Raw genomic sequence first — 20032 nt, forward strand, 5'->3', positions numbered from 1 at the left:
AAGGGGGGGGAGGAGAAGGGTTGGGATTGGGGGGGAGGGGGGAGGCTAGGAAGGGATGTGAAGGGTAAACCAAAGGAGGAGACTGCAATGCTTGGTAAGAAATGTACGCATTATCCTGCCCATGTAATTGTAACCCCTCTGTACAGTATGTTCACAAATAAAAAAGAAAGAAAGAAAAAAAAAAAAGAAATGCACTCATTACCTTGCCCATGTAATTGTAACCCCTCTGTATGGTATTTTCACAATAAAAAAAAGAAATATGAGTGTACAATCTATTACCTACAATTCTAAAATCCACAAAGTTCCAAAAAGAAAGTTTTTATTAAAATGTGCTTTTGTTATTGTTAGTTTTCTTGATAATGGCCATTTTAACTGGGGTGAGGCAGAATCTCAATGTTCTTTGGATTTATATTTCTTTTATGGCCAGAGATGTTGAACACTTCTTCATTTATCTATTGGCCATTCTTACTTCTTCTGAGAAGTCTCTCTTTAAGTCTTTAGCCCATTTAATAATTGGGTTGTTGTTTCTTTGAGGGTTTAACTAACAATAACAAATGCTGCTTCTGATGTGGCCAAAAGGGAACTCTACTACACTGTTGATAAGAATGTAAACTTGTTCAGCCACTCTGGAAAGCAGTATAGAGGTTCCTCAAAAGACTACACATAAAACTTCCTTATGACCCAGAAATTCTACTCCTGGTCATTTATCCAATAGAACACAAACAAGGCCACACTAAAGCTAAGAGCACAATCATGTTCATTGCAGCATTATCACAGCCAAGATATAAAACCAACCTAGATGCCTCATAGTGGACTTATGGAAATGTGGTATATATACACATGGAATTCTACTCATTCATAAGAACAAATGATATTGTACCATTTGTAAGGAAATGGAAAAACTTGGAAAAATTATACTGAGCCAAGTAAATCAGACCCAAAGAAAAATAGGTTTCATGCTTTCCCTTACTTGTGATAACTAAAATGTGCCTATAAATCTACAAGGAAACACACTGGATGGTAAAAGACAAAGCAATACACTGGGACATAAGCATTCAGTGAGACCAAAGGAGGACATTCTTAGGAAAGGATCAGATAAACTTAATAGCTAGGTGCATCTGACCATATAAAATAATATTTATCGAAATGAACTCCAGGAAATGCACCCAAGAATTTTTTCTTCTTTGCTGATGTTTTGTTTTCATTTCCTTTTGTGTTGTTTATCTGTCTTTGGGATGGTAAAGAGAAGGCACAGAAATGGTGAGACAAAGAATGAACAAATGCATTAATGATGCTCATTAGACACTGTGCTGAAAATGAACTATACAACTTGTGGTGACAGGAGGGAAAAATAGGAGGCAATAAGGGAAGAGGTGACATTGTTCAAAAAGCAATGTACTCTTTACCTGATTTATATAACTGTATACCTTTGTATATCACTTTCCAATAACAATATATTTTTAAAGTACTTTAAAAATTTTTTAATTTTATTCATTTATTAGTTGTGGCAGTAAAATCTGGTCTGAACTGATGAGGGACTATTTATCCTACTTGGAGCCTTTACTAAAATTGACAAGAATTATTTAACTATTTCAAGATGAAGTGTTGTCTTGGATTCCATTAGCAATTTATACAACATAAAGTAAGTAAATATACCATATTATCTTCCTTTAAAATAAAATTTAAGCTGGGTATAGTGCAGCACACCTATAGTCCTTTGGCACTACTTAGAGGTGGGGTACTAGGGCAGGATAATCATTTGATCCCAAGAGTTTGGGGCTAGACTGTGCAACAAAAGAAGATCATGTGAAGCTGGGCGCAGGTGGCTTATGCCTGTAATCCTAGCTACTCAGGAGGCTGAGATCTGAGGATCACGGTTCAAAGCCAGCCCAGACAGGAAAGTCTGTGAGACTCTTATCTCCAATAAAACCACTAGAAAAATGGGAGTGGTGCTGTGGCTCCAGAGGTAGAGCACTTGCCTTGAGCTGAAGAGCTGAGGGATAGCGCCCAAGCCCAGAATTCAAGCCCCATGACCGACCCCCCCAAAAAAAAACACACACTCTCTCTCTCTTTCTCTCTCTCTCTCTATATATATATAATGTAGACCTGAGGAGATAGTTCAGTGGTAGAGCTCTTGCCTAGCATGCTACAACATTTGTGTTGCCTAGCAACACAAAAATATAACCAATAAATTAATTCCAAAAAACCCTCTGATTTCACAAGCACCTTTAGATAAGAGGCTATTAGCAAAACAGTGGATAAAGATACAGAACTTAAAGACATAATAAATTTGGTTGTAGACTGACTACATTTGTGTTGCCTATGGATTATCTAAATGCAGATATACAAAATGCTACTGGATACAATTCTAGAGCTCTATTGAAAGGATGGAGCCAAAGACATGGATGAAAAAGAGATGTGTCACTAAATCACAAAGTCAAGGAATAAACAAGCAGCAAGAAAAAAATGAAGAATATAACTTCTAGAAGATACCTGGAGAAGAGGGAAAATTCCATTAAGAAATAGACCAAGAAAAGACAGAGAAACTGAAGAAAGCAGTTAAGAGAATTGAAGGACTTTCAGCAAGAAGAGTAGAATTTCAAGATCCCCTAAGTTCCTGTCAAGTTAGTTTAGTAAACAAAAAGGAAAGAATATTGAACCCACTCTTTTGTTTTGTGATTAATACTAAACTTTTTATTTCCATAATTAAAATGTTAATCCATCTCCAAACAGCTCCACATAGCTACACAATAAGAAAACCCATTAAATTCTTAAGCTATACACCAAATTAAAATATATGTGTTTTCATTCACTAAATTCTTATTGTGTGGTAGGTACTGCAATAAGCCCTTCACATGTATTGTCTCCTTCTGTGTTCACAGATCTGTAAAGTACAGCATTGCCATGTTCCTGTTACATATGAAGATAACTAGAAGCTGAATAACTTGCTTACCCAAGGCACCAGTAGTGGCTCAACTTTTCTACAATATAGAATTTTGTTGTTGCTGTTGCTATACCCATCACTATAGAATTCTATCACAATAGAAATAATAAACTGAATATAAGGTCTCATTCAGAACTCTACCATAAGCAGATGTTAATGAAAATACCTAAAACTTATATGAGGCATGAATAATAAAGCAAATTATTAAAATGGCTTCTGCTAAAATTCATCGAAATATACAAGGCTCATTTTTCTTAAATTCCACCAATTCACTGTCTCAACAAACATTAAGTGGACTTAAAAACTCTAGTCATCGTATATTCGCCAACATGCTATCACACCTAAGCAGATATAAATCTAAAACAGGAAATGTAATTTCAAAATCAATACTATTATTATCATAACAGATTCACTAACTTGTTCATCTGATACAGAATTTCCATTTAAGTCTGAGGAGGGGCTTGTCCGATCACATGGAAGATTGTCATCAGAAACGTCAGTATTGTAGCCACTGCCAGTGGGAGAATCAGAAGAATTATTGGATGTCAGCACTCCGCCTCTTTCTGTGACACTAGTTTTACCCATAATTCCAAAGCTGTTATACAAAACAGCACCAGACTGTCTTCCTCCTATGAAAATGAAAGCATTTATTAATTAAAATCAGTGAATATGCATCTCAATTCTGTACTGTTTAGTATCTACATAAAATTGCATAAAGATCATGTCTTCCTCACCAAGACTTTGTACTTATCTATTAAAAGTGACATATAATTGATTTATCTGGTAAATAAGTATAGGCATACACAACTAATTTTACAATAGTTATTACATTGTCTAGGACTAATCCTACACGTCCTATGTCTAGGACTAAACATACAAGTCCTATGCACAACGCAACCTTCCTCCTTTAGTGTGTTATTCAATAATATGTAAGAGGTAAATATTTCAGTACTTTTCACTGAATAAAAGATTTTCAATGTTTACATCCTAGATATATTGTAAAGTTCTAACAATCAAAAATGTAATCTTTTGAAAGCTATATGGCTCTATATCTGATTTAGCATTTTTTCTGAATCACACAGTACATTTTATTGGAGCATTGAGGTTGGGTATGTGTGCACTAGGCCTACGTTTGAATCACCCAGTGGAGAGAAAGTGCTACTGTGCAGTTAGGGTACCTATGCAGAGGTAGCTACTTCTTGTGAATAATTACGGGTTTCACAGTTTCTGCTTTACTGTGTTCATTCAGGTTCCAGAGGGTCATAATCGTTCAAAACATTTAACTAATGTGAGCTAAATTATCCCCAGCCTATGAAGCATTCAGCAAGAAAAAAGAAAGAGAGAGAGAGAAAGAAAGAAAGAAAGAAAAAAAGAAAGAAAGAAAGAGAAAGAAAGAAAGAAAAAGAAGGAAGGAAAGAAGGAAGGAAGGAAGGAAGGAAGGAAAGAAAGAGAAAGAGAGAAAGAAAGAAAAGGCTTGCCTTTTATGGTCAAATTTTCAAGTCCACATTCAAACATTATCCACCCCCATTTTTCTTGGCTGGGTCCTATTCTAGTAACATCAGGGACAGCTTGCTGATCTGTTTCATCTACAAAAGTAAATTCATCCAGTTCTTCAAGAGTAAACAAAACTTTGGACTTCTCAAAAGGAATAGCAGTGATGGCACAGGTCCCGATATCTGTTATCAAGAAAACAAGATGAATGCTTTTAAAGACAGATACTTATATCTAAAAACAAAAAAAATTGGGCACAGAGGTGGGCTTAAAAAAGATACCTTAGTATTCTGTCAAAAAGAAAAAGAAGTGGTGCTGTGGCTCAAGTGGTAGAGCGCTAGCCTTGAGCTGAAGAGCTGAGGGACAGCGCCCAGGCCCAGAGTTCAAACCCCATGACCAACAAAAAAAAGAAAAGAAAAAGAAAACAGAAACAAGTCAACTATTTTTTACAAGTCAATTATTTTTTAAAATAATGCTATCTAAAAGAGAAATTTTCATAATGAATATTTTGAACAAAAGGAGTATCAATCTTTTTCTGAAAATGGCAGAACACCTTAAAAACAAAGTTAATAAACTCTTAAATAATTCCTCCATAAGCTAAAGTAGTTTAAGAAACTTGTTACAAAAGAAAAAAAATGTCTCAATTATTCAGTCAGCAATAACCTTATTTTCTAAGAAAATTATTGCTTTTACAGAAAGACTGCTCTCTGGTAACCCATTTTATGTAACTATCATTTATCACAGACATCATTGATTCCGCTACTTATAGATGCTATGTGAAAACTAATATCCTGTGTGCCTGCAAGAACTTTATATTTTACAAGAAAACAGCTAATGAATACAGAAAAGAAAAAGAATACAAAAATCATTTACCAACCCAACATATCTTGCTTACAATTTTACTAAACTGCTGTTTACCTTTCTAGAGATCATTTTGCAAACCCTCCATTTTTCAGAAAACAGGAATCATGATCATTTCTTCGGGTCACTAAATTTTTTGAGGTATCATTGTAATGGCTCTCTCTCTCTCTCTCTCTCTCTCTATATATATATATATATATATATATATAACTTCATCCTGTGAGAAATACCATTCTTTGCATTGAAAAGGTTTTCCTTTTCCTTTTGAGAGAATAAATATTTGCCTACATTTTCCTAAAATATTTTCATTATTGAATTACCTCTATTTGTTTTTAATCCCATGAATTTAACTCTGAAGTACAGGTTAAGAGGCGAGAACATAACCTGAATTATATTTACACTTTTTGACTAGGTAATCTACTCACATAAATTAAAGTTTCAAAAATTATGGAAGATTGCACAATGAAGAGCCTTTAACACTATTGCACTCAGCTACCTACTTCACCTGCTGTGGCTAACAAACCTGAGATTATTGCATACATTTCACAGGGTATATCATGTACATATGAACAAAAACATGTACTTTTTTCTACATTTTTACACAAATGCAGAATTTCATTAGGAGTTTGATGTTGGGAGTTTTATTTCAGAATGAAGGATTTCACAATTACATGGGGTATTGCTTACAGCGTATCCAACAACCAAGAACAAATTGGTTACTGGTACAAACATAAATCATATTTTATGCCAGTTTTAGAACTATAGATCTCAGTCTCCTGACATCCTCAGGTGAGTGCTTTGGCCTCCTACACAGTGTGATGAAATAAGCCTTAAGAAGAAAGATGATAGCAATTACACAATCCAGAATGCACCATAAAACCTGACTAATGTACAGATATGTGAATAAATTCAAGGCACTTCATCTACTCATTCAATATGTCTCACACTGCAGGCTTCATCAACCATACTCATCTCAAAAACATTGGAGTGGTACATAATATAACATCTGATCAGTGACTTTAAAAGAAATATCTAAGCAGGTGTTAGGCTCACACCTGTAATCCTAACTTCTTAAGAGGCTGAGATCTGAGGATTGAGGTTTGAAGCCAGCCTGGGCAGACAAGTCTTAAAGACAATTATCTCCATTAATGCCAGAATACAGCCAAAACTGGAGGCATAGTTCAAGTGGTTCAAGCCATGAATGAAAAAGCCAAGTGAGAAGTAGAGGACTTGAATTCAAGCCTTAATACTGGCACAGAAATACAAAATAAAAAAGGATTACCTACCATTCTTACTGCTACTAACTCATGACTAGACTATCAGGACTTAATTAACAATTCCTTAAATTGAGTTTTAAAAATAATTTAAAAAATAAAAACCATAAATATCAAGATTTTTTTGGTTCTATTATGAACAAGAAAGTTGCATGAAGAAAACACATAGGAGAAAAGAACAATTTGTAATTCAGGACAATAACATTTACTTTCTTAACAAAGTTTACTTCCCATTTGCACCAAATATGAATAAATACCATGTACTTAACAATGGATGTAAGAAATCTCCTTCTCCTTCTATACAACATTCAAACAGTAGCAATATTCATAGGAAATAGTCATGTTTCCTTTTGCAAAATCTACACACACACACACACACACACACACACACACACACACACACACTTCAAAGATAAACCTATTTGATACAAAATCCTACCTGTTGTATCCAGGCCCCTAAGTTGCCCGTGAACTCGGTGAATATTTAACTTGGCAGCAATTTCTTTGCCCTTTTCTGCTCCAGCATTGGACCTGAGGGATCCTGATGACTGAGGCTGCATCTTGGTGGCATGAACATATCTATCAAAATTTGATGCTTTGGTAGGATCTGCATTATTTGAAGTCTCTTCAACCACACCTCTTTATGAAAAAAAAAGTACATAATGGTTGAAATTTAAATAGTATAGTTCAGTGAAAACATTTTAAGGAAATGGTTTACTTTACAAAAAATTCCACCAATTTAACCAGTATTAGTGACAAATTATTTAATGTTTATTGAAAATACTAGTTAAAAACAACAAACTTTTTTAAATAGTACTTTACTAATACATAAAGTGAGATTTGAAATTCTAAAAACAGTTTTGAGTTCTAACATTACAACTCTCAGAAATATATTTTAAAAATCACTAAGGCTTGTTTACACATCTAGCAAAATATTCATGACTCAAATTAGTAAAACATTCTCACCTGTTCATTCGAACTTGTGTAACAATTCTGTCAAAGCACAATGCCACCAAAGAAACATGAGTCACACTTCTACTAGGAGCTGTAGTTGGAGATTCTTCTACTGAGGCTTGTAACAAACATAGGTTTACCTAAATCACAAAATATCACAAATTTTAGAGTCCAGAAGCAAAAAGGTATTTCATACTTAAAATGTACATGAAAATTAAAAAGTACTAGTAAAAAGCCAAGATGTATGAATATAGGTTCTATAAAATAGTAAATATTGGGCTGGGAATGTGGTCCTACATTCGATTCCTCAGTATCACATAAACAGAAAAAGCTAGAAGTGGTGCTGTGGCTCAGGTGGTAGAGTGCTAGCCTTGAGCAAAAAAAAAGGAGCTCAGGGACAGTGCCCAGGCCGAGTTCAAGCCATAGGACTAGCAACAACAACAAAAAAGTTAACATGTTTACTGGATGGATAGGAAGTTTTAACTAAATATTGTACAATATTCTGCTAAGTTAAACTATTTAATAATACGTTAAACATATATTAACTGTTTTATAAATTATATAATATATAACTACTATATATAAAATATATAATAAATACATAATAATTACATTAAGATATAAAAACTAAAACATACTAAATCCATATTAGAACAAGGGAATATCATAAGCTGGGTATGATGGCATAGCCTATTATCCTAACTACTTGGGAGGAAGAGGTAGAACCACAAGCCAGTTAGGGTTAAGTTAGCAAGACCCTACCTCAAAAAATGAAAAATAAGGGGCTGGGAAGGTGGCTCAGTGGTAGAGTACTTGCCTTGCATGCCTGAGGCCCTGGGTTCGATTCCTCAGCACCACATAAGCAAAAAGAAAAAAGCCGGAAGTGGTGCTGTGGCTCAAGTGGTAGAGCGCTAGCCTTGAGCTGAAGAGCTGAGGGACAGCGCCCAGGCCCAGAGTTCAGGCCCCACGACCGGACCCCCCCCCAAAAAAAAAAGAAAAATAAAGGCAAAAGGCTAGGAGCAGACACCTTGCCTTGCAATTCTGGGTTCAATCCACAGAAATGATAAACACACATTTGTTGATTGACAGGCATACATACATATATGTATGTATGTATATGTGTGTGTTGTGTGTAATATTACAAACTATTCCACCATCATTATTATTTAATAAATGCAAAGGATAAACAGCACTGAAAATGTTCTCCTCTTTCAGGAAAATTTTTGAAATACTAATAGTTACCTTTGGTATGCTAACATTTGCCTGCAGACCTTTTATTGTTACATTATCTTGCTTTGCAATAAGATTGGTCTGTGCTTGTCCTTGATTAGTTGTTTCGATTGTGGGGGGCTCAGTTTTTGTTCCTCGAACATCTTGCTTGGAAGATAGCTAAAAAGGTGGAAAGGGGCATTACTTCACAAATCTTTAATAATTTCTACATCATCCACTGTGCCCCTCATGCCTGTGGATATGCCAGCTGCCACCTGCTTTAACACCATCTTAAAATCCAAACCTGAGAAAAGCTGGGAGATAGAGTAGCTACAGGACTGAAAGTATACATATTAAAGTGAAATCAGCTGATAGAAAAAGACTGAAAATATGGTATTTCTTTCTTAATGTCTTAAAGGCACACTTGGTTTCTGATACTGATTTATTATTGGCTGGGAACAATCTGAAATTTCTTCTTTTTAACTCTTCAATCCAAATACAATACTGATCAGTTTGAAAGTCTAATGGAGCCCTGGGAGGGCATGGGAGATGACTGCTGTGCAACTGGCTTCATGTCCAGAAGCACAACATTTTATAACAGGAGACAGTTACTTGACTGAGGCAAGCAAGAGTAACCTCACAACAAGATTAAAGTTCCTTGACACAGAGGGAAGTAAAAATAAGCCTTTTTGTGTCTCAAGAAATTAGGATACGAATCCTAAACAACATTCACTTATTTAGAAAACATTCTAAACATCATTCCAAATAACGAAAGCTCTTTAGAAAAGACTTGGAGCTGTTACTTTTCAGAATATAAAGGAAAGCTCTACTTTCTAAAATAGCTTTTACTACTACTTAATCCACAGTACAGTTTTATATTTACTGGCTTTTCTGCCATATATACGGTTTTGGAACAGGCCTATACATTCCAATTTAGCTTTTAAACTACAAGTTTAATACATCCATGTATTTATAAATTTGACTATTCTGTAGATATGAAGAATATTCTATCTGCTATGCCCCCTAATAAAAACCTTACATTTTCTGAGAAGGTAGTCTTGCTATTTTGAACAGCTTCCCTAAGGACTTTAGCATGAAGATCATCTACAATTGCAGCTGGGTGTCGGGTACTAGCACAGTGAACCATTGCTTCAATATATCTGAGAAAAGGAAAAAAGTAAATGAGTTTGTGATTTCACTTAATACCATGACTAATTTTATTGAGATTCATTAGTGAAAAACAGCACCATTTAAGTATTACAACAATCTTCCAATACTGAAGAATATCTAAATCACATTTTCAGAACTCTTCTCTCTCTCTCTCTCTCTCTCTCTCTCTCACACACACACACACACATGACCTCACAATATGAAGTATTTCAGATGGGCATAATTTTTCTTTCTACTCCAAGGTAAATAAATTTGCTATTTTATGACAGACTTCCACCTTAGCACTGCATTCATTTTTTTATGTTTTAACTGGTAAATAAATATTAATAGAGTACCATGTTTGTATTATGCAGTTTAAGCCCCGTAAAGTATATTTATCTCACACATTCTTCATTTATTATTATTTATCATTTATTCTTTGCCCAGTAGGTCATCACTGTCTACAGTAAACTTCTGGTGTTAGAGCACACGAGAGCCTCTGGCTCTTACTTAACTATAACCAGTAGCCACTGACCAACCTTCTTACCCCTCCTAATACCAAACAATTGTCAAATTCTATGAGATCACTGTGTTCAGAGTCCACATGAATGAGATCATGTGGTATTTGTCTTCCAATGCTGAACTTATTTCATTAATACAATGACCTCCAGCTGTCCATTTGTCACAAATGGCAGGATTTCTTTCTTTTGTTTGTACATTTTTTTGTGTGTTGTTACTGGAGCTTGAATTCAGGGACACATGCTTTCACTTACCATTTTTGCTCAAGGCTAATGCTCTACCAATTGAACCACATCTTCATTTTCTTTCTGCTTGTTAATTGGAGTTAAGCATCTTTCATATCTGTCTGCCAAGGCTAGCTTTGAACCTTGATCTTCAGATCTCAGCATCCAGGGTAGTTAGGATTATAGGCATAAACCACTAGTGCCTAGAAATATTTCATTCTTTTTATGACTGTGTACAGACAGCACTTACGTATTCATCAACTGGTGGACACAAGTTATTTCTATTTCTTAGCTACTGTGGATTTTGCTAAAATGAACAAGAAAGGCCTATCTCTTCAATACACAGTTATCATTGTCTTTTGACATATATGCAATATTGGATTACTGGATCAGAAGACTAATTCAATTTTTTTACTTGTTGCAGAACCTCCATTCATAACTATACTTACTTATAGTCCTACTAACAGCGTGTCCTTTCCTTTTTTTGTAACAATCATTTTTAAAGGGGCGAAGTGGCATTTCATTGTGTTATTTGGATCTCGGTGACTAGTGGGGTTGAGCATGTTTTTAATATGCCTACACCATCCATCATTTATCATTTTCTGAGACATGTCTATTTAGACCTATTTGCCCATTCTACCTTTTTTTTCTACATTTTCTGGAGTTTCTTATTCATTCTGGGTTATCACCCTTTTGTCAGATGAATTGCTTACATTCTCCTTTTCAGTAGATTGTCTTTTCACTTTATTGAATGCTTTGGCAAGCATAAACTTTTTAATTTAATTTGTCAATGTTTGCTTTGTTCCCTATGCTTTAGTGGGTCTTGTCCAAAATATCCTTGCCCATTCAACTTGTCTTGAGTGTTTCCTCTTTTCCTGTTAGATACATAGCTGCTGGCCTTATATTTAACTCTTTAACCCACTGGGTTGATTTTCATACTATTTAGCCATACTTCCAGTCCTTCATATTTATTGGCTATTTTGAGCTAGGCTTGCTTTTTGCCCTGGTCAACAATCTTCCTTTTTATACTTGTTGCCATAGCAAAGATGACAGATACATGCCACTGCACTTCAGCTTTTTCCATTCACATGGATCTCAGCTTCTCACATAGCTAGGATGACAGTATGTGTCACCACACACAGCTATTATTTGAAAAAGTGTCATTGAATGTATTTCGTAGGCTAGTCTCAAACTTCACTTATTCCCATTATAGTCTCCCAAGTAGTTAAGATTATAGAAATGAGCCATCCTATCCAGCAGGATATCATATAAACTATGAACCTTTCCATTTAAAGAAGACTTTCATTAAAACTGGTCCCCACTGAAGCCCTTCTAAACTCTTCCATCAGAGTTCAATGTTTTCCACAAAACTTTCTATCCCATTATATTCCATCCTGGCTTTTATTCCATATAAGCCTTACCTCTAGGGATAGACTATAGTTTCCTTGCAAGACAGAGTACCTATTATTTCCCTTTTATGTGTTCATTAACTAGATAATATAGTGAGAATATGAAACAATAAGTCATTCCCAGGTGTTTGATAACTTTATGCTTATTAATCCATATAGAAATATATGTGTGTGTATATGTGTGTATCTACTTAAAAAGTAAGTAAACAAATAAGGGAATATATATATATATAACCTATATATATATAATACATTGTAATATAATTTTGGTTGAGAGAATAACAGATGATTAACTGAAACAGGGCTCTTTTTTTAATCCTAAATTAGTGGGTAATTCCACTCTACATATGTGTACAAATTGCAAGGATGGTGCTGAGACACATTGCTAGAACAGATCATTCACTGATCAACCAATTGCTACATGTGTAAACTTAATACCTCCATGAAACACAGATCTTTAAAGGCAATTCCATTTTCACATAACTAAAACAAGTACACTAAAATGAATTTCTTTCTTTTTTTTTTTTTTTGTCGGTCGTGGGGCTTGAACTCTGGGCTTGGGCGCTGTCCCTCAGCTCTTCAGCTCAAGGCAAGCACTCTACCACTTGAACCACAGCACCACTTCTGGGTTTCTGAGTGGTTTATTGGAGGTAAGAGTCTCATGGACTTTCCTGCCCAGGCTGACTTTGAATGTGATCCTCAGATCTCAGCTTCCTGAGTAGCTAGGATTACAGGTGTAAGCCACCAGCACCCAGCTACAAATTTCTTCATTAACATAGCATACCATATAACATCATATCCATGTGTCATTTAATAAAGGAATAGTTGTATTTGTAAACATTAATACCTGTCTAATGCCTCAGCCACCAGTGGAGTCAGAACAATACCAACAGCTCCTTTTACTTCTACTATGGCCGTTGTCTTGGTCTGAGAGACTGGCTGATCCAAGGTCCATTCTTCGGTCAATGTCTCATCGTCTGTATGATCTACGATTTTCTTTTCCAGTGGGGTATATGGTGTGCTATTCAATTTAAAAAGCAAAGCATGTATTTAAAAAAAGATTGAATAGTAGTAGAAGTTGGAGTTCCTTAAGGTAAATAAACATTTCAATGGTATCTACTTCAACACAATAAATATTTCAGCAAGTTGGACTTACTATATCATGCCCTCAATACTTTTCAAACATAAGCCAAACCAGGTACTAAAATGCAAAATGGCAAAGAAACCAATATATTCAACGATAAAAGTATATTTTTCATATATTTACTTGATCTAAAATAAGAAAAACACAATATTGCATTCTTATTAAATTTTGGTATGCCAAGTTCTGATTTTCATAGTAGACTTAATAGAAACTATACTAGCTCTCAGTAAACGCAGCCAAAGTCATAAAAAGCAAAGGAACTACATAATTTGAGGTAATTGGTTGTGTTTTTGCATTATTGGGGTTTGAACTCAGGGCCTTGTACTTATCAGTCAGGTTCTCTAACCACAGAGCCCAGCTCCTAATAACTCTTTCTGCTTATTTGTTGAATAGGTCTTAACTTTTTGTCCAGGCCAACCTATACTGTGATCCCAACAACATCTCCTCTGTAGCTGGGGATCACAAGCATATATCACTATATCCATTATTTTTATTGGTTGAGATGTGAATCTCAGTATCTTTTTATCCAGAATGTACTTGAAAAGCAATCCTCCCAACTTGTGGCTTCTGCACAGCTGGAATTATATAGGGCAGGAACCACTGCACCTAGACAACAATAATTTATTCTTAAACTAAGACCCAAATCAAGTCACTAAAGAAGACTCTGTTTAAAGTTAAAACTACAAAATTTTTAGCTGAGCATGATAGTGTAGTCCCAGCAACAGGAGCACAAGGATCCCTTGAGCCCAGCATTTCCTGGGTAGCCTGGAAAACATAGCAAGACCTTATCACTAAAATAAATATAAACAACAACCAAATAAAAATAAGTAATTCCTACTTACTTTGAACTTGATCCTGAAATCTGCATGCCTCTATCTAACAAGGAATTAGCTGTGAGCCCCTGTTTGATAACCTAGGATAAAATAAATAATATTTATCATCTAGAACTTTAGTATTATTTCTCTAATTTTATGACTGACAGATTTTGATATATTCAATATCAACAGAAAAAATTAAAAAATCATGAAGCAATTCAATTGGTAATTTCAATTTTTTCCCACTATGCCTGTCAGTGGGGAAACATCTTCTCTTGCTTATTCAGGGCAAAGTCCTCCAGTTTCAGGAGATCTGACTGTTCATTTTCTGTAGTTTAAATAAATGATACAACAGCAATGAAAGTAAAACTAACACAAGATTTTAAATGTCTTTCCTCCAGAGTTCTTTCATTTGGCTTTCAGGACTGGGGTTTGAACTCATCACCTTACACTTACTAGGAGATGCTTCTACCTCTTGAGCTATGTTCTCAATCCTTTTTGCTTTACTTATTTTGAGGATATGAAGTGTCATATTTATCCCTAAGTCTTGATTATGATCCTCCTATTTTCTTCCCATAAAGTTGGGTATACACTACAATACCCAGCTTTTGAGATGGGGTTTCATGAACATTTTGCTTATGTTGGCCTTGACCTATGATCCTACTGCTCAAAATCTCTTGAATTGCTAGTATTACAGGTGTGAACCATCACATTCAGTCTGGAGTACTTTTTAATACTAAGTTTTTCTGATGTCATTTCTTTTTTTGTTTTGCTGGCAAACCAACTTTTAGGTAGAAAAGAGACCCAGAGAAGTATTAAACTGTATTTTAAAAAACTAGATTTTCATTTTACATCCATAAGGGATAAATAAGATGAGTAAGTAAACCTGCCTAAAGCTATAAAAGTGCTATGGGTTGTTTCAATTTAATGGAGAAAACTCTTATTTCCTAAGCTCTATTTTCCAACTTGTCAAAAAACAGAAATTCCTAGTCAGGCACTGGTGGCTCACACCTGTAATCCTAGCTAATGAGGCTGAGAGCTGAGAACTTCAGTTCAAAGACAGCATAGGCAGAAACATCTGTGAGACTCTTATTCCAGTTAACTATCAAAAAGTCAGGCCAGGTGCCAGTGGCTCACATCTGTAATCCTAGCTACTTAGGAGGCAGAGATCTGAGGATCACAGTTCAAAGCCAGTCCCGGCAGGAAAGTCCGTGAGACTCTCATCTCCAATAAACCACTAGAAAACCGGAAGCAGTAGAGTGCTTGCCTTGAGCTAAAGAGTGCAGGGACAGCGCCCAAACCCAGAGTTCAAGCCTCAGGACCGAATAAAAAGTCAGAAGTGGAGGTGTGGCTCAAGTGGTAGAACATCAGTTTTGCATAAGAAAAGCCAAAGGAGAGTCAAGAACCTGAGTTCAAATCCCAGTACTGGCGCACACAAATGCGCACGCACATGCACACACACGTGCACACGTGCACACACACACACACACACACACACACACACACACCAAATGAATAAATTCCTTGACCTACCATCCCTAGAAATCCAACTAACTAGAAATTTTTAAGCGCAGAAATAATTACATACTTCCAAGATTCTGTTCAGAATTTGCACTGCAAATACAATTCAGTTTTACAGAAGAAAATGTGTGTATCAATATATTGCTACATGGAATGCTCAAAATCTTCACATGGGAAATGTATCTCAAACAAGTTAAGAGGTGAGCAAAATCTTAAAATCATAACTTTGCAACTCTAAGTAATGTTCCTCATTACTCCAATAACATTCATGATTACATTTCTATCATTAATAGGGCATCTAAATCTCTTGCAGGCCCCTGCACTGACTTCCTAAATCATCATCCACCTCTTTTCTCAATGGTGGCAAAGTACCTGAGGTCATATCATATTTCCTTAACGGCCCTAAATTTCCCAATAAAATTAAAATTAAATTCCAACTCCTAATGCCAGATATTGTAAGTGTTGAATGATCTGGCCCCTTGTTGGTCTCCAACATCATCACAAACAAGTCTCCTAACTCACTACTTCTCAAGTGTGCTGACTTCTTTCCCACCGTATGGCTTTAGGAAGATTCCTGTCTGCCTGAAATGCTACGTCCTAAGTCTTCCCATCCTCAACTATTAATCATCCTTTAAGTTCCATTAAGACTTTACATACTTAATTTTAGTCCTTAACAACATAAAAATTTCCCTTATAATTCATTATCTTTAAAAGTAAGGATTTTCATGGCAGCTATTATCACTAAGTTGATTTCAGGTAGTTTTTAGCCTTTCTAAAACAGTAATTTACAGAAATACAGTTAACACACATTAAATTGTAAGAGGTCAAATACAAGTAGGTGGGGCTGAATAAATTCACAGTTTTAAATGAAGACAGACATTATGTCAACTTACTACTACATTACCATAAATCAAATTCCCTAATTAGCTTAAAGTTGTGGAAATCATCAATAACTCTGAGATTTAACTGTTATAGATGGAGCTATGACTTTAGAAACTTTAACAAAAACAGAATTTCTTACAGCAATTTTTAAAAACCTACTTTTCTGCCAAACACCAGTGGCTCATGCCTGTAATCCTAATTACTCAGGAGGCTGAGATCTGAGGATCACAGTTCAAAGCCAGCCTGGGCAGGAAAGTCCATGAGACTCTTATCTCCAATAAACCACTAGAAAACTGGAAGTGGCACTGTGGCTCAAGTGGTACAGTGCTTGCCTTGAACTGAAGCATGCAGGGACAGAGCCCAAGCCCAGAGTTCAAGCCCCACGACTGACAAAAAAAAAACTACTTTTCTAAATAATTACATCAGTGGAAATCACTGATTTGATTTATACCTTAAATGTTGGAATGGATAGCTGTTCAAATGATGATGAACTTTCTTCACTAGTTGGTGTATCCAGATCAAGGGGACGATGCAATGAGGACTTTGAGGTTCTCTTGTTTGTTGGGTGTTTAACTGACCAATTGATGACCTGAAACTGAGTAAGGTAAGTCTGATAACAATTCATTACAGGTTGTTGAGAAGTGATCTGTTCACTCTCTACTGTTTTCTCGCCTTCTACAACATATAGATGCTCTATAACTTCATCCTCGCCACCTAAGGCAGAAACAAATGAAGCCTGGGATGGATGAGTTTTGAATGGCAGAGTTCGAGGATCCGGAATGTTTTCTCCATGGCCAGTTAGTGGCCCTTCAACGCTGTGGTAGATGGAACCTCTACTATAGTCAATCTGCTGTGTTTGCTTTTTCTTCTTTTTTCTTCCAGGGTAAGTTCCAGGTCCTTCATCACTGCTGATGGGTTCAAATTCTTCAGCTGCTGAGAAGTAGGCTTCACTATCAGCCATGGACATGCTAGAATCCATCGATCGATACTGATGAAATGAATTGGAATCTGCTGATGGTGTGTATGGGAATGAACCAAAACTTCTCCTCTGTTTTGGTGAGTCTAGTACATTCTCATCACTACGAGAGACATCACTACTAAACTGGACTCCAACTGTAACGGGCTGTTTGTCCCCGTAAAATGCAGCAGTAAGACTCTTTGTGCTTCCAAGTCGGGTGGAACATACAGAGGCTTGGCGCTTCAAGGGAGATCTAAGAGGAGACTGACCTACTGATTTATCCTGAGTGTTAGGAGACACGGGGCTGGTTCCTGAAATTTCTGCAGGAATACTAAAAGAGAAAACAGAGAAATTTCTATTTCAGGGCATAAATATAAAATAAGCATAAACTGGTATATTTATAAAAATCCTTTTAGTAATTTTCATCATTTTGCAAGCGAAAGAAAATCCAAAAATTTGTAATAACCATTCAAAGGAGCAAAACTGCATTAAATGTTCATAATCCCTTGCTGTTCCAAAAGAAGCATGAGACAGCTTAAACACAATAAATTGCTTTTAAAAAATCTAGAATATAATCTTCAATCCATAACAGATACTACTGCATATTTAAGAGTATTTATCTTGTCCATATTTTCTGAAAGTTTGTCCAACAAACTACCTAGGAGCTTTTTATTAAAGAAGAGGAGCCAGTATTTTTCATTTCAACAACTGATTTAGTAGTGCCATTTACTAAGGCAGAAACAGCTAAAAAGCAGGAGATTCTGGACTGGGCTATCATGTAAGGACAGTGGGCTTTTCAAAAGAAGTGGCAAGCTACTAAAGAGCTACAAACTAGAAGGCCAGGATTTGAATAACAGTAATAATTCATTCTGAATGATGGCATGGGAAGAATTAATTTCTGTGCTTTCCTAATATTTGAAATGAATGTGTGTATGTGTGCGTGTAACTTATTCAAAAAGGAAAACAGTAATTTCACAATACATTTAGTTAGAAGGAAAAAACTCTTGTAAAGTGGGGAAGTAGAGAAGGAAGAAGTTTTTCACAGCTATTTTAATCAACTATTATGATCAAGTTTCTAATTCTAATTGACTACTGACCTTACTTGACCATCATCTCTTTTGGTACCATGCAAGAAATCCTTTTGAACCAAATGGTCATCAGCAACCGAAGATGGGCTTTCCTTTTCCCCAGCCAACAAAGGCTGTGCAGCACTGGAGCTACTATTCTCCTCTGAGGAAGAGGAAGAACTATGAGATCGCAAGGGAACTTGGAGACTAAGGTGTTGGGTTTTCCTCTCTCCTTCCATTCCTGCTGACTTGTTTTCCCACTCTTTCCTTTTCATACCACTTACATTACCTAAAAAAACCAAATGTGCATTAAGCAAACATGAAGGTTTCCAAAGCAATATTTTTTCAATAACAAATGACAACTTAATTGCAGTTTAAAAAATCATTTTAAAGTACAAGTATATTAAAGACCATAAATAGATATATTCATAAGTCTAGATTCAGAATCTATAGATAGTACACTTTTTGTCTTTTTGAATCTTTTATTTTAAAATTTTCAGAAATAGCTTGGTGGTAGAGAATGAGGTACATACACAAACCGCAATCCCATCTCTAGCATTAAAATGTAAAAATAAACTGCAAAGAAAGTTCAAATAACAAGAACATCATATATCTTTAATTCAGATTTAAACATTTTGACATCTAAAAGTTCAATGAGAGCAGACTGTATCATTTTCCAGTCTAGATACTTCCAGTTCCTATAACCACCTCAAACACACAAAGCACTCAAAACATGATTTGGTGAATGAATAAAAACTACTTTACAACCAGAGTAGATTACCATCATTTCAAAGTTTCATAAAGAGTCCTATGATGTATTATATAACTGGAGGTAGAGTACACCAAGAGGTAAAAGGAGAATTCTGTAGCTGCCTGTAAACCCCCTACACCACCAGTAAGAATTGTTCAGCTTTACCCTCCTCTGCCATCTCTGCATTACCCAAGAAAAGAGAACTTGTTAATGGGACAAAATATCCCTTGAATATAATTCTATATGGAATTCTAGGATGGGGGGGAGACTTAGAGACTTACAATATAAGTAATACTATCTACTGCAACTGTCACAAATGCAACATGCAAAATGAACAACAAAAATGAAAAGGAAAATTGGTTTACTTCTATACCACAGGAACTGAGTGAGTAGATCCTTAATTCTACCAATCTGAACTTCTTCATTAAATCCTGATAGGGCACATCTATACTTGGCTATTAAGACTCAGCAATAATAAACACATATACATGAGTAGGGACTAATTTCAATCTTCAAGGGGAGAAGGGGAGGTAGGGTAATTTAGCATTTATAACTCACTACTGAGAACCACACCAGAAGGATAGAGATTCTCTATTCAACATAGTAAGAATTATAATTAGTTTTGCTTTGTTCATTGTTAGAAAGGGAAGTTATTTTCCCTTTTGTACCATCTCTCCTTGTAGATACTCTTGAGTTTGTGGTAGTTAAGTTTCAAATTACATAATCAAACACTTTTTAGGATTAGTGCCAGATTTAGCATAGAAACAAACACAGCAGTGGTACTCACTATGCACTATGGAAAATGAACTATACATCTTGTGAGGTCAGGAGGGAAAAACTGGGAGACAGTGAGGGAAGAA

The 20032-nt window shown here is 35.6% G+C and overlaps 1 protein-coding gene across 4 annotated transcripts in view; it reads right to left on the reverse strand.

Annotated features, from left to right (window-relative positions):
* Kiaa1109 (KIAA1109 ortholog) overlaps positions 1 to 20032 on the reverse strand; it is a 150657-nt gene that overhangs the window by 83262 nt on the left and 47363 nt on the right. For all 4 annotated transcript variants that reach the window (XM_013022153.1, XM_013022156.1, XM_013022155.1 and 1 more), the window contains exons 23-32: positions 18452 to 18710; positions 16848 to 17685; positions 14021 to 14091; positions 12882 to 13055; positions 9773 to 9893; positions 8767 to 8913; positions 7537 to 7664; positions 7010 to 7209; positions 4423 to 4620; positions 3362 to 3573 (exon numbers count right to left, since the gene is read on the reverse strand). In XM_013022153.1, the coding sequence (XP_012877607.1) occupies positions 3362 to 3573; positions 4423 to 4620; positions 7010 to 7209; positions 7537 to 7664; positions 8767 to 8913; positions 9773 to 9893; positions 12882 to 13055; positions 14021 to 14091; positions 16848 to 17685; positions 18452 to 18710 (2348 nt within the window). The remainder of the gene's footprint in view (positions 1 to 3361; positions 3574 to 4422; positions 4621 to 7009; positions 7210 to 7536; positions 7665 to 8766; positions 8914 to 9772; positions 9894 to 12881; positions 13056 to 14020; positions 14092 to 16847; positions 17686 to 18451; positions 18711 to 20032) is intronic.

Source organism: Dipodomys ordii, unplaced genomic scaffold (assembly GCF_000151885.1).
Source record: "Dipodomys ordii isolate 6190 unplaced genomic scaffold, Dord_2.0 Scaffold60, whole genome shotgun sequence".
In the NCBI taxonomy this organism is placed as follows: Eukaryota; Metazoa; Chordata; class Mammalia; order Rodentia; family Heteromyidae; genus Dipodomys; species Dipodomys ordii.